The following is a 15,991-nucleotide window of genomic DNA, read 5'->3' as shown; positions in this document are numbered from 1 at the left end:
CTCACCTTCCTCTCCACTGACAAGCGAGTTGACTTGATCTTCAACACTGGCGCACACCTGAGTAATGAGCTCCTTCTGCACATTCTTGATCATGTCGAAGGTAGCAACAGAATAGACGTGGCTTCTGTAAGGGGTGGAGGCCATTAGCTTCATCTCGTTTTCATCAGCCTGCTGGATACCTAAAACAAATCAAAGCTGTGGTAAACGCACAGTGTATGATTCTTCATGAAAATGGGGAAATAGCTGTGGTTGACATTGTCTGCCAGATTTAGGGACATTCACCACTCTGGGCCGAACAGGCGACAGCTGGGAATTAATAGCCATCCTTGTAAAGTCACTGGCATCGTGTAGGGATTACTGTGTCAGAGGTAACGAGTGTATTTGTTCCAGGTCTGTAAATACTGGGTGAAATGAGCAATCTATAACAAAGTTAAGTGAACATTTGCTTTCCACATTAGCATATTAAAAGTTCTCCAGCTTTTTCTAGTCCGCTTTGACTGGAAAGTCTGACAACATGGGCAGCAAATATGAAACTGGTTGGACTCCAATTTCACACTGGGGAAGTTTATAATCCTATATTCCTGTGACACTTTTCAAAGAGCTGCAGTCATTTACAGATCATAGTTTATTCAAAGTTGAACCCAAAAACTGGCATTCTGTGAAATGTCTGATAGACACAGGTGGTAACTAAAGCTGCTCTAATTCTTTTACATTTTTACTATTTGTAAAAAAAAAAAAAAAACCTGTGAGAGAAAAAATGTTTGTCTGAATTAATCATAATATTTGTTTCAAGTTTAAATGCAATACTTTTACTTGTGACAGCAGTGGAAAGTAATTTAATACATTTTCTCAAATACTCATCTACATTTCAGAGCAAAAGTCTCCACATATCAATGTACATTCATAGGGGAACAGTTAACTGTGTGGAAGACTTAGTTCATAAAGTATTACTGATTTAGTTCTCTTTTTATTCAATGCCTGCTTTATTTCTTTCTGTCGAATTTGTCCCTTTCTTTTTTCCATTCTTTGGGCTTTAATGCTGATACTCCTTTGAAGTTTAACTGCAGTGATTTTACTCGTTATTGATGAGAAACAACACAATAAAACTGAGATAATACAGTAAACACAACCACCCAGTAGCGTATAAAATGTGCTGATTTAGTGCTACTTGAGTCAGATATAGCATTGACACACAAACATATTAATGCATCAGGATATTTTTACTAAATAACTAGGTATTTGCAGGTGATACTAAAAACTTTGAATGCAGTCCTTTTGGTTGTAACTGAGTATTTTGTACAGTATGATACTTCTGTCTTTACTTAAGACAAAGATTTGAATATTTCCTTGAATAGTGAGTGTTCAACACTCCTTTGTTTTTACAGTAGATCTTGGCTCCTGTGTTGACCTGCCTGACAGACTGTTGTTTGTCTTGTTTCAGGTACTAAGTGTTTCCACTAACAAATCACTCATCACTGCAAAAAACTCAAAACATAGATTACTTCAATCAAAATGTTGCTTTAAGAGCTGCTGATAGGAAGCCAAGTTCCTGTGTGCTTTGAGAAATCCTCTTAAATTCTGGATGACCTCCAGAAACATGATGGCACGACTAATAAGAGGTTTGAATCAGAAGAGGGGAAAATGAACTTTTACATTGTTACAATTGTATGTTATCAGCTTCTCCTGCACAAACTGGGAACATGCTTTCTGTGCTCACTAAACACTTTCCTATCAGTGACCAATTGCCACTTATACTACAAGACGAAGTATTATTATTATTTAAACACCAGTCCTCTTTAACACCATGGCAACAGCCCGCTCCTGTTTCTCCATCTCAGTTTGTGGAAAGTCTGAGTGCAGTCAGAGTATAAACATGCATAAAACCTGCTATCACTCGCTTGTAGTGTTAATGATGTAGGAATTTAGCCCCTGTTCCATCCTTCACAGATCGCTTTTGTTACACACTACCGTTAAAAGCATTAAATACGAATGGAAAATGCAAGATGTGGAATGTAATAAACTTGTTCTGGCTGCGTACCGAGAACAAAGATCTCCACCCCCCTGCTCCTGAGCTGCTTTGCATAAAGCTCCACTGGATCCTCAGATTTGCCATCTGTGATGATCACCAGCACTTTGGGAAAACCCTTTCTGGCACCGGCCGCCTCAGTGAAAGTACTTTTCAGCAGGTAGTCAAGGGCGTCGCCTGCACCAATGAGAGAGAAAGAGGTGTTACTTCACTGTAACCAAGTTAAAAAGAAGTTCTGTAATTTCATGATACTGTACGTTATACAGAATGATAAGGGAAAAAGCTACAGCCATGGCCATAAGTTTGGACACAAGTACCATGACGCTTGTGAATCTTAGAAAATACCACAAAATTGTCACTTACAATATACAGCCATGGCCATAAGTTTGGACACAGCATGACTTACACACGTGGACAAAATTGTTGGTACCCCTCAGTTAAAGAAGGAAAAACCCACAATTCTCACTGAAATCACTTGAAACTCACAAAAGTAACAATAAATAAAAATTTATTGAAAATTAAATAATCAAAAACAGCCATTACTTTTGAATTGTTGATTAACATAATTATTTAAAAAAACAAACTAATGAAACAGGCCTGGACAAAAATGATGGTACCTCTATAAAAGATTGAAAACTATTTGACCAGAGTGACATGATTAACTCAGGTGTGTCATTTAATTGACATCACAGGTGTTTCCAAACTCATAATCAGTCAGTCTGCCTATTTAAAGGGAGACAAGTAGTCACCCTGCTGTTTGGTGAAAAGGTGTGTACCACACTGAACATGGACAACAGAAAGCGAAGGAGAGAATTGTCCCAGGACATCCGAAAAAAAATGATAGACAAACATCTTAAAGGTAAAGGCTATAAGACCATCTCTAAACAGCTTGAAGTTCCTGTGACAACAGTGGCTCATATTATTCAGAAGTTCAAGACCCACGGGACAGTAGCCAACCTCCCTGGACGTGGCCGCAAGAGGAAAATTGATGACAAATTGAAGAGACGGATCGTTGGAATTGTATCCAAAGAGCCCAGAGCAACCTCCAAAGAAATTAAAGGTGAACTCCAAGGCCAAGGTACATCAGTGTCAGATCGCACCATTCGTCGTTGTTTGAGCCAAAGTGGACTTCATGGGAGACGACCAAGGAGGACACCACTGCTGAAAAAAACTCATAAAAAAGCCAGACTGGAATTTGCAAAAATGCATGTTGACAAGCCACAAAGCTTCTGGGAGAATGTCCTTTGGACAGATGAGACCAAACTGGAGCTTTTTGGTAAGGCACATCAACTCTATGTTCATAGACTCAAAAAGCAAGCATACGAAGAAAAGAACACTGTCCCTACGGTGAAACATGGAGGAGGCTCAGTAATGTTTTGGGGCTGCTTTGCTGCATCTGGCACAGGGTGTCTTGAAAGTGTGCAAGGTACGATGAAATCTGAAGACTATCAAGGCATTCTGGAGAGAAATGTGCTGCCTAGTGTCAGAAAGCTTGGTCTCAGTCGCAGGTCATGGGTCTTCCAACAGGACAACGATCCAAAACACACAGCCAAAAACACCCAAGAATGGCTGAGAGAAAAGCGTTGGACTATTCTAAAGTGGCCTTCTATGAGCCCAGATCTGAATCCCATTGAACATATGTGGAAGGAGCTGAAACATGCCATTTGGAGAAGACACCCATCAAACCTGAGACAACTGGAGCTGTTTGCTCATGAGGAGTGGGCCAAAATACCTGTTGACAGCTGCAGAACGCTCATTGACAAATACAGAAATCGTTTAATTGCAGTGATTGCCTCAAAAGGTTGTGCAACAAAATATTAAGTTATGGGTACCATCATTTTTGTCCAGCCCTATTTCATTAGTTTGTTTTTTTAAATAATTATGTTAATCAACAATTCAAAAGTGATGGCTGATTTTGATTATTTAATTTTCAATAAATTTTTATTTATTGTTACTTTTGTGAGTTTCAAGTGATTTCAGTGAGAATTGTGGGTTTTTCCTTCTTTAACTGAGGGGTACCAACAATTTTGTCCACGTGTGTATGTCTGTTTTGATGTCTATTACAGAACATAAGTATATTGTAAGTGACAATTTTGTGGTATTTTCTAAGATTCACAAGCGTCATGGTACTTGTGTCCAAACTTATGGCCATGGCTGTACATCTTCAATTTGGATCTAGATCACACAATCAAATCAATCAAAAGTAACAATGACGCTTGTCAGGCACCAAAAAAAAAAAAAACTTTATGCTGTTTGTTTGTCTGAGGTACTTCATTTAGTTCTATTTTCTCTGAGGTCTGCTTTAAATAATAAGCAATTCTTAGATGATATGCCATAGTTATTGTAATTTTGTTCACATAGCCTGCTTCATGAAGCCTTCTGAATGATGTGTATGTGATCTCTTTGTGAAACTTCATCTGTTTATTGCTCTTTCAAGATGTTAGATTGGTTGCAATGTGATTATAATTTTGTTTCTTTAAACAGTAATGGATGTGGAGCATGATTTAATCCGCCAGCATCACACTGATTTGTTCGCTTAATTAACAGCTTAGCCAAACGATTGCAAACCCTTCTTCTGGCAGAAAATGATTAAATGATTCTTTAATTGTTAGCTAAAAAAAATAAAACTAATGCGCTTGTAATGATATAAAGTAAAATGCACTGGAAATATTTATTTTTCTGCCAGTGGGTTACACAACCACCAAGAAGTTCTGAATTGTTTGGTTCCAAAAAGCCCCTTCTTCATGTAAATATGCGTAAAGGATTAAGAAAAAAAGCATTATCCCAACAATATTGATGTAATTTATCATTATGAAATATGCAATTTAAATAGCAAAAAAATTGAATACATAAACTAAACTGATATATAACAAAGACGACAGTAAAAAGTTACCAAAATAATGAAAAAAATCTGTGACTGGAAAAACAAATTTTAAAAAAAAGAGAATTTGTAAATGAAATGACTTACCAGTCATGCTGTTGCCTCCTTTGTACGGCAGTGATCCGATGGCCCGCAGCAATGTCGGTCGACTCGGGTGTTCATTCAGCTTGAACTCAGTTCGGGCGTCGTCGCTGTATTGGACCACACCAACCCGGGTTCCATCGGCACTAATCTGAAACGCTCCGGCTGTTGCTGACATAAAGTTACGGATGTATTTGAAGTTCGGCCTGCCGACGCTCCAGGAGCCGTCCACCAAAAACACCACATCGGCGATGGCGCTCGCAGAGCATTCTGGGAAAGGATGGAGGAGAGGATGAGGCTGGCTGTTTCCAAAATCACTGCTTTATTTTTTCAATGCTTCACTACTCCCTACATAATCGGCCCTAAATACAGAGAAGTAAAGATTTCACTTGCTAACTACTTTGCTCAATGGATTTCTTTTTTGTATTTGTAAAAAGCACCCATTACATCATAGGATTACAAATAGAAAGTGACCTTTTTTTGCAAATGTATGGAGCGGTAGTAATTACACAGTATGTACAGTAAATATAGTGCAAGATGTTTAAACAGGAAGTGATTTTTTTAGCTAGTTTTTACCTCAGTTAAAGAATAAATATCATGATATAATGAACAATAAATATGATATTGATTTCTTATTTTGATTAGTAAGTTTATTCCTGTGGATTTATCATACTGAAATGTAGCCAGTCCATTGTCACCAACTCTCACGAAATCTGAATGAGGATAGTATCCGACTGTTGCTGACAGGTCAGTTTTTTAAACATGCTGGTGTTGCTGTTAGACCATTTGGACCAATTTGGTGCTGTGAAATTTCACACAGACATTCGTGGTCCCAAGAGGGTGAAACTAGCACTAGGGTGAAACAGGAAACTAACAGTTTCCTGTAACTATGTCTAGTACAAAAACATAGCAGTAGTAGACAAACTATTGCGTCTCTGTATAATCCAGACTACAACAATGTCAAAAATGTCATTCAGAATGGGCCTTTACTTTTTAAAGCACACTCTGCACATGTTTAGGCCAGTGAATGTTAAGGGGTTAACTATAGTGTAACTGACTGTCCAAAACATTAGGACCAATAATACTCAGTAACTTTGTACAATTTTGTCAATGATTGTGTAGTTTGGTTTCATGTGTAGACGAGAAGCAGGAAATGTGCTGTATGCACTCTGTGATCCCATAGAGAATGTGTTCAGCTTTGCGTTATTACAAATGAAGCTTCCCCAAATCATCTCAGTTTGTTTCCAACACACAATTGTTGCTTTTTTGTTATGTAGGCTGAATTCAACATCTGCTTGGTTTCGACGAATGTTAAATCAAACTGTGCTGTTATAGGTAGAAGTGCAGACCTCTCCTCTCTGCCCTGCTTTCTGGGAGTTTCCTCATGACTTTCCTCTCATGAAAAGAAGGAAAAATCAGCACAAGCTCGTCGTCATCATCTGCAGAACAGGGGCCAGGGCAGCAGCAGCAGCAGCAGTGCTCTTGTAAATCAGTATCTGTAATCGTTTCCACTTCTCTCAGCACTTCAGGGCTGGGCTCTTTTCAGCTAGCTCCCCCGGCTCCAACGGCAGCCTTTGGCCCCACCTACGACCCCCACACTGAGCATGTGCAGCTTCCTCCATACTGGCATAATTGGTCGGCAGGGGACCAAACTGATGACCGAATACTTTAGAGATTTATAGGGGCCTAATTTTGATTATTGCTATACAATGGGGTGTTGTGTGTAAGAGCCTCCCTTTGCTGCTGAGCTCACGCTGATGGACGTTGCCCAGAAGAAAACTCAGGAACAAAAAGTGAAGAGGCTGAACGAGGCAGGAACGGCAGCATCTTGAATGTTTGTGACTCATTATCTGAGCCGGAAGTGAAACCCCTCATCAAATTAACATTTATAACAAATGAACAAAAAGGACTTACTGACTAAATCTGAAGGGTCTGGTTTCTTGGATGTTCCTCTCACGCTGCCACTTGACTCGACTGAAAAACAATAAAACAGTCGTGTAATTACAAAAGTTACAGGCAATTCAAATAATCTATTGTGCTGAAACAATCCTCAAGAGACCCACTATGTTTATTCTAATGTCACATTATAAACCATTTTCTGTCAGTAACTGTCAGTGTTTTGCTTCAGCAAATGGCTGACCTCTAAAACTGGAACAAATTGTGCCTTTTGTTTCCATAGATAAGATTTATTCTCTCATCGAAGGGTTTCTTGAGCAATGTTTCCGTCTTGTAGATACAACTGACATACAAACTGAGGTCCCAAATGGACAGCTAACAAGTTGATGTCATTGTTTCTGTAAGATTTCCAGGGAATCTCCGGAGCTCAGTGGGTTTCTCAGATCATCAGTGTACAATGGCGGTGCCAAACAGGCGTCCCCACCAAAGGGCTGCCATGACATTTGTGAAGATCTCACTCCCTGATAGAAATCTGGGTCAGCATTCCATTTTGTTTTTAGTAAAATACGGAAAATTGATTGTCTCCTTTCAATTCAATGTTCTGCTGGTTCTTGGATTTATGTTACTAGGATGCGAATCACCCATCTCAACATTGTTTCAGACAAAGCACAATCCAAATGAGCATCCATATGATGCACCTTGATAAGCCTCATCCTTGGAGGCCTAGAGAGCCCAAAGGAACATGTCCTGGAAACCTGGAACACCACAGGACACAAGGCAAGAGGCGAACAATATTAGGTAGGTGGTTTTACTGTTGTGCCCGACTAGAGTGTGCTTGCTGGAGTATTGTGAAAGAAGAGGAATGTTATTGCATGTATGTATGCATCGTATCCTGGTTCTGAATGCCACCATTTACCTTGCCCAGGTACCACATCAGTCAAGTGATGGAACAGAAACATAAAAAGTGGCAGCAGTGAAAGCATCTCACTGTTAAAGCAATAAGGAAGCAAAATATTGTCTTTTGGGTTTGAAACAGTTACACATCCTTGGATGGAAATGCTGACCTGTTGAAGTCCGTAGCAAACAGGTTATATTACGCTGGTTTTCCAGCACGAACCGTGGAACAAGTCATATTCATTTAAGGTGACAGGAATGTCAGGTTAACCATTCCACATACCGCAGGGTCAAACAAATCAATGTCTACTCATGACCCCTAATCAGAGACGTTAATGCAATCATGTCCTATTAAACGTTCAACCACAGTGATTTTTAGAGACATCTAACAGCCATGCTTTGAGGGGGAAAACTTGCGTAACAGAAAGTTAAGCTTTCCCTTTTTTCCTCTCTTTTTTTTGTCTTGTGACTCGTCATGTTTGGGAGCCCATAGGAATGGGAACCACTTGACAGTTCACCCAATTTGTTCCATATTTTATGAAGATTTTCTTTTTGAAACAAACACCTCTTGAAGTCATGGTGTCGATGTCTTCTTTCTTTATGTCTCTTTTCAGTTGTTTTGTTGTTGTTTCTGAATTTACTCCATGATTGATGAAGCCAAAGACTATTTTCTCTCTTTCCTGACTATCAGAATAACTGACAACTGAAGACAGCAGTTGAGAAAACAATCTCACCAGAATGTCCTGGAACTTTTGATCACATTGCATCAGCATAATGAAAATTCTTCACAGATGGATTTAGTCCTGATCACCTCCCTGTACTGCAATATTACTGAAATCGGTCCAGTTAGGCTTTCAATCTAGCACTTTTAAACTTCTGCAAAGTTGAAAACTATTGAAACTCATTCTGCATGTCATGGACTTGGTAGTGAGATTGTGTGTCAGCTGTTTCCATTATCAAGACTGAAAATACAATGTCAGTTTTTAGATCTAGTTTGATGAGCAATCAAGAGTAGTTAAGACAGAAATATATTGAAATATACTGATTATGAAGAGCTACAGGACAGTAGTGAGATTGTTTCTGGACTAAACAACACTTATCTGACAGCAGAACTGTTCTGAAATAATGACAAATAAAGCAGAGTAGAAACACACTGCTTCACATTGTTTTGCCCCTGATATTTTGTCCAATCCGTGTTGATTTTAAGACTTAAGCAGGTCATTCCTGCCAAAGCTGACGAGCTGCAGACAAACTTTACTAGCATTTAGCTGGCTGTCTGGTGCTAATTTACACAAGCACACACACTCGGGGACACGGTGACTCACTTGTGATCTGGCCGGAGATGGGCAAACTCTCCTCTGATCCGGCATACGCTACTATTGTTACGACATAATCCACATCTGGACTCAGGTCTGAGATGGAGGTCTTAGTCGCAGATGCAGGCAGAGTAAATTCTTTTGTTGGTTCCCCTACAAGAATGCACAAAGTCAGAGGGAAGCCATTAGGAAACTATTACATTACTTCATTTCTCCAAGAGTCAAAACAGGGCTTCAGAAAAACCTGATTCCGACTGTTGACCTGAGGACTGGAACAGCAATGTAAACACACAACAGTATGATTCAATTTAATGAAAACTTTCCGCGTTACTATAAACCAAAACACATGATTTTAACCCTTTAATACCCTCTAACCTTCCGTAAAATAAATGGAATTATTTATCAAGAAGGCCATTGTTTCAAATAACACAGTTAGAATAAATGAAAAACCAGCAAATTAAGGTATTTTTATGGATTTGGACATTAGAAATTAAGCAGTCAAACATTTAAAGGCTAATCAACATTTCAAAAAGCATATTTGCATGCTTTCTGTCCAAGACTGAGATATGAAACTTGATATCGATCTCATGTCTGTGTTAAAACCAGAGCCAGACTAAGGATTAGTTAGCTTAGCATGAAGACTGGGAAAATCCTGGCTTTCTCCAGAGTATGAAAATCTACCTATAAACACTTGTGAAGCTGACAAATGAATTTTTTTGTGTCTGTTTTTTGGAATCTGTAGAAAAACTAAAATGTACAACAATTTGGCAAAATCACACAAACATTAAAAAAGAAAAGAAAAAAGTGTTTTAGTTAAAAGTGACTGTGAAGCTTAGAGTGAGACGGAAATGTCAGATTTAGCTGATGCTAGCCCATTTCTTAGGTCATTTTTAGTGTGTTGGTATTAGTTTAACATTTTCTAATGTATTTTATTTAATGTAATTTTCATTAAACTGCAAACTGTTCATTTGTCAGGTCAGATACGCAAACTAGAATTCGTTCTGTCAGTTATACTTCCTTTTTCAATGTTTTAATGTATGTAAGCTGAAGTTACTTCTGCAAGTTAGGATAAGAGTATAGTTGCGCCTAATAGCTATTGCCTCTAAAGCAAGAGACAGCATGATTCTATGAATACGAACGAATTCATGTGCATGAACCAGCATTTTTAATAATTATCTTAAAAGGGAATTCATTCATATTCTTTGAAATGAAAATATAGTTTCATTTGCTTTGCTCTGATATTGTGCTTAAACCACACTACTTCAAGGGTTTAAGAGCTAAAGTTAGTTTTATGTAGGCTTTAGTTAACCTCAGGTAGATATATATAATGTATATAATATCAGGTCATCAAACGGAAAGTCCTGTTGAACAGTATTTAGTAAAAATTGACACTTATGTTGCTTAAAATAACAATTTCACATTCAGTTAAGACACAAAATGAAATGTCTGTGTCATTTACTGACCTGTTTCTCTCCCTAACTTGCCGAAAAACTGTCCATGCCAACTGTACCATGTGACTAAACTGTACAAACCTAACTCTCCAAAGTTGAAGCCCTGTAAACATTTGAAATTCACAGAGTCCTACATTTTATATTTACTGCTGCAGTCAGACTGAAGTAAAGTCTGAAAATACTGGCTAACTTTAAGTCTGTTAGTCTGCTAACAGCACATAACAATTACACTGATCAGTTTTTGAGGGTATGAAAGCTAACGTTGACTCTGAGTTAGCTAAGTAAGTTAGCTATCAGAATGTAACAGTTACACCTTAAATGTATGTAAGAACCAGCCTGTGTGGTGCTAATGATGCATGAAGCTCCAGTGAGTGAATATTTACTCATGACTAAGTATGCCAAGTTTGAACTAATGAAAAAGCTTGTGGGACCACCTCTTGCCTTTGTTCATGGGGCATAAAGCCATGTAGAAACAACATAGGACTTCTCTGAAACCACTATAACAAGGTCTGAATTACCACTATCTGGAAGTAGTCTTATATTTTCAAGAATCAGGTCTTGTCCTTAAACATTCTTCAGACCCAAAGCACACAAAAGTACGTGGGCATGGACTGTTGCCTGTCATTTAGGGTGAAGTCTAAAGGCAGCTGAAATGACTGCAGCAGGTCTTTTAAAGCGTCTCAGCTGTTAAATGAACAGTCTGACAGATGTGACATGTACACTCCTGAGCTAAACACTGACTATTTCCTATGGCAGCACTGGTGAATTAGCACAGCCATCTGATGATTACACTTATCCATACATAATGTTTTTTTTATCATTAGAGCTCCCGGAGCTAAACATGCGTCTGCAGAAATCTTCAGATTCTGGCAAGTCTGGCAAGACTCAACAGGGACTGTTGAGTCTTGTCAGGCAGGCAGAGTGATGTGTTAGAAACTTTATGGCACTTGTAATGTTACGGGCTCTGCAGGACAGAACTCGTAGGTTTAATGAGCACCCACCTGTGTCTGAGGTCACTTGTATTCTGTAGCCTTGTATCCTCGACCGCGGTCTGCTCCAGATCATTTGTACTGTATTTTCATTTAAAATCTTAAACCTCAAATCTGACGGAGCGTCCACTGTGAAGACAGAACATCAGCACAGTTAATCCTCCAGCTTTGGGAGGTATATGTATGGAAATGCTGAATACAAAGGTGTCTTCCCAACAGTCAACACTTCCAGGATGAAGTTAGACAAGTTCACTGTTGGAACAAACAACACAAGACAAAACCAAATTACACATGTGAGGAAAGCCATTTTATGGAAAAAGAAAAATGACCTCCGTTTGAGCTCGTGTGGCCAGCAGCCACAGTCAACGACTCAAGCAACAAAACACTGAGACGACAACAACACAACAACACAACAACACAACACTACCTTCACACAGTTTAGAACGTCTATAGGGAAACACAAACAGGGTGGGAGTTTGGAAACTTTGGTGAATTTTGGCTGTGATCAGGGTTACGGAAGCCAACAAAGGCCAAACTAAGTTTTATTAAAACCAATTATGATCCACATTTAGTTAGAATCACGAGTTAATGAATGAGATTTTAATACTGCTGGATTTATAGCTGTGAGAAAAGTTACTCTGGAAAACATCTTTCTGAATAATGTGTTTTGAACGCCCATCTTGGAATACTTTTTTTTTTTGCAATTTTGGTTGACAAAACAACGGAAAATCAAAATGTCCAATGTCAAAAACTCAATGGCTCAGATACATCTAGTCATTTTAGGATTTAAAAGTTTAGTTGCTTACAATGGATTGGTGAAATTAAGGCACCAAAACACCAATGGCGCATTCAATGTGCAACAATCAATCAATCAACCCACTGTCCAGTCATGCTGTAGTCTGACCCAGTCGTGAAGTTATGGCTTAAACTATAAAGGACAGTTTTGTCTGACTAACTTCACTTCAGTTTATTAGAATTTTTGTTGAAATAGTGATCTTGCAGAGAAACTGAGTTTGTAGAAATGCAAGGATGGGAATTTAAACCACATAAATCCAAATAGTTTATATTTGTATTGGACATTTCAATGCTATAAATAAACTCAGTGGTTTTAACAGTCATCTAGCTGCTTGTAAATAGGTGTATATTTATGGCCTGTTCTTGCTTCCTACAGGTCACTTTGGCTGGTGAAGTGGTGTAAGTCTGTAAATTGTGGAAATCACCAGTCACTTAATAGAGGTAAAACGTTCCCCTCCTGTCAACAGACTAGAACATGGACTGAATGACATCCAGTAGACTCTCCATGGCCTCAATCCAACTCAGGATGTTGAACCACTGGTCTTTGTGACGACAAAGAAACAAAAGGAACAATAAAATGTGATCACTGACATGGACGATCATGCATGTGTACATGAAAAGTTGTTTACAACAACTTGGAGTAACGGACAAAAAGTTTCCATGTACACACAGGACCACAGATTGTTTTATAAAGAATATTTTAAAATGATATTCTTCAGGTTGGGGTAGAGATCGTCATAGTCTATGTGCCGTTCCTAGCTTGTTATATAATACGATAAATTTGTATGCTATCGTAATGGTGCAGACTTACTTTAAGAAGACATTCAAGTTTAATAAGAGTAGAAAATATCTATGAGATCTAAAATTAAACAAGCTACTAGTTAATGATGCGATCAGCTTACGAGTTTAGGTTTACATTGTGCTTTGAAATGAGATTAAGAGGATTTGTGCACTTTCATTCACATTTTTGTTGACTTTCTTCCTTATTAAATGCTGATGACATTTTCTATATATTCCTTATTGTCAGTAAATCCCATAAAAAGGTCCCATAGAGTTGAATTTCAAAATAAAGCATCGTAACTTCCTAAAACAGCTGCTCACTATAGTTTTTAGTAAAGATACAGGAGGATTTTCAGTCTTGGATGAATCCACATTTGGTTCTGCAGTAAGTCTTTGAGGCAGCAGGACAGTAAAGACTGAGTTACATAAAATACATAGTGCATGTGTTTGTCATAATAAAAAAAACATGTTACTCAGTGCAACAGTGATGTTTTTAATAGTTTATGGGTAAAAATGTAGCTCTATGGCAGATACATTCACTGTTGGTTTGAGCCTTTTCACGGAATTTACTGACAGTAAGAAAAATGCATAATATCTGCAGACTAAGCTGAGCCGACTTAGCCTGAACTGAAACATGATCAAACAACTTTACATTACAAACAAGTGGTCATGTTACTTCAGTGCGTCTAATTCTTAATCTTTACATGCTATTCAAGGTAATCCTCACATGTTTGCGGCAGGTAATCTGAGCTCCAGAGTTTATGAAGATTTCTTGTAAAAACCTCTGCAGCTAAACTAAGAAACAAACAAGTCACAGATAATCTAGCTAGAGAGGAAGGATTAGCATGTATTTTATACCACCAACCAGTTTGTCTGTTAGTGTTGAAGTGAAGAATATCACTGTAAAATATTGTCGTGAAGCCAAGACTGTGGTCAGCAGACCTGGTCGAGGCTTGACCGATAGGGTTACAGGACGTCAAAAATGGAGGAACCACCAACCTGGTGAATCAATTCAAGGGCGGCGGGCTGCTGCTTCTGTTTCCAAACGGGTCTACTGCAGCCAAAAACTACCCGAAAAACTCCAGCGACACACACCATCCATCCACACTCACATCCACATTTTAAAGCTTTTCTTTAAAGCTTTTAACATCAAGGGCTCAGTTTTAAACTGCATTTATTCACTTAAAATGTGTGAGTTTAGAGCTGAGTCCTTTCACTTTGGAGTCCTTTATTGTATCTTCAAGGTGCTGGAGGCTTTAACTTTGGCCCCAACATGCCAAACTATTCCTCACAGCAGAGTATATATGACCCCATTACTGTGCAGTGACCCCTGGAAAGGCAGCAAGGGCTCCCACTGGGACTTTAAAGAGGGAGGGTCACTGCAGGTCAGAACCTCTCCTTGAAGGAGAGAGGAGGAAGATTCTTCGCTGCACTTTCTTCTTCTTCTCCTTCTCCTAATCTGAGAGAATCCAGGGATGCAATAGAGCCAATTTTCTCCTCTCCTAACCTCTAAAACCTCTGGAAAATAATGTGAAACTCATATTTTGTCTTTCCGTTTCCATCAGGAGAAAGGACGTAGGGAGGAAACTTGGCCGCGCGCCGTCCCAGCTTTTTCATTTTTTTCTTCATTTTTGAAACTGCAGAAATGTAATCTGTAGTAACGGACTGTCGGAGAGTTTGAGCAAGGGCCCCTCCTGGTGTAGGAGAGACCAAACTACATCTGTCTGAGGATGAGGAGATGCCCTACTTATCCAACAGCCTCAGAGGAGATGCAGTAAAACTAAAAAAGCTGCTCTTCAGTGTTAGTTTTTCTCCTTTTTTAAGACGGTTTACTGCCATTTATTGCTAAAGATTGAAGAAGAAGAACTAGACCATTTCAGTTTTATTATCTTTTAGTGATAAAAGCAAAGTTTTTCTAACATTTTAACTGGTTTTCTCTTCATATTGTGGCTTCATCACTAACTTACAGCCACATTCTAATGCATCAATGCTTCTAGCAAGTTGCATACTTTCCTTAAAGTGCTTAAAAACTGTCTTGAAAAAAGCTTGCATCCATAAATTTAAACCAGATATTTAAATTTGCAAACAGTTTTTTTCTAAAAGAAGAAATTCCTGATGGAAAAGCAGAATATTGTAGCAAAGAAAACCATCACTAAAACGGTTGAAACTGAGGCTGAAAAGGCAAAAATCAGTTACAACAAATCAAATCACAAGTACACATTTGTTTTCACTGTGACATTTCTTTATTCAGGCTGAATATGCAGCTACAAATTTGCAGGCAGAGAAAAGACAGAGGTGAGAGGAGTTGGAAGCCAGTGAAGTTGGATCACAGAGAGGAGAAAGAGGAGGAGGATCGGTTTTACCTTGGTCCTGGGCCTGAGAGGAGGACAGCAGCAGTGCCAGGAGGGCCGCCGCCGCCGCCAGAGACAGCCTGCTCTTCATCTTCAGCTCCTCTGGCTCAGCAGCACATGAATGAAGCTGCGAGAGGAACGAAGGAGGCAGTTAGTCTTTCAGCCCCGCAGCAGTCTCAGGGCTTCAGAAGACCTTTAAGCTACCTGAAGGTGAATCTTCGAGCTCAGAAATCTGACTTAATCCTTAAACTACGGGATCAGTTAGTTGTTTAAAAGCTTTCAGAAGTGGAACATTTTACAAAGCCATATTTCCAGGATCCTGGCGCTCGAAAAGCACTCTTTAACTAACCAAAAGCCGTTTACATGACAGGCTTCATATGTACTGATGACTGAAAGTCCCAGATCCACAATTTAACATCTTTAAAGAAAAAGCTAGGTCAATTTAACTTAATGGAAACCTGTTGAAATAAAGGCGCACAAAGGAAATTCGATCTTTTCTCTCTCTGTGGTAGATTCCTTTCCCCTTTTTTC

At 38.9% G+C, this 15,991-nt stretch overlaps 1 protein-coding gene across 5 annotated transcripts in view; it reads right to left on the bottom strand.

The window, feature by feature from the left end:
* Positions 1–15,991, bottom strand: part of col12a1b (collagen, type XII, alpha 1b) — a 153,979-nt gene that overhangs the window by 137,269 nt on the left and 719 nt on the right. For 4 of the 5 annotated variants that reach the window (XM_051960984.1, XM_051960981.1, XM_051960985.1 and 1 more), the window contains exons 1-6: positions 11,547–15,584; positions 9,104–9,247; positions 6,903–6,962; positions 4,995–5,258; positions 2,039–2,203; positions 6–179 (exon numbers count right to left, since the gene is read on the bottom strand). In XM_051960984.1, coding sequence (XP_051816944.1) covers positions 6–179; positions 2,039–2,203; positions 4,995–5,258; positions 6,903–6,962; positions 9,104–9,247; positions 11,547–11,610 — 871 coding nt within the window. In that variant the 5' untranslated portion in view covers positions 11,611–15,584. Of the gene's footprint in view, positions 1–5; positions 180–2,038; positions 2,204–4,994; positions 5,259–6,902; positions 6,963–9,103; positions 9,248–11,546; positions 15,588–15,991 lie in introns of those variants that run through there. The other variant, XM_051960986.1, reaches the window with a different exon arrangement.

Source organism: Acanthochromis polyacanthus, chromosome 16 (assembly GCF_021347895.1).
Source record: "Acanthochromis polyacanthus isolate Apoly-LR-REF ecotype Palm Island chromosome 16, KAUST_Apoly_ChrSc, whole genome shotgun sequence".
Classification (NCBI taxonomy): domain Eukaryota; kingdom Metazoa; phylum Chordata; class Actinopteri; family Pomacentridae; genus Acanthochromis; species Acanthochromis polyacanthus.
The sequence above is the reverse complement of the archived record's forward strand: the minus strand, read 5'-3'. Positions and strand labels throughout refer to the sequence as shown.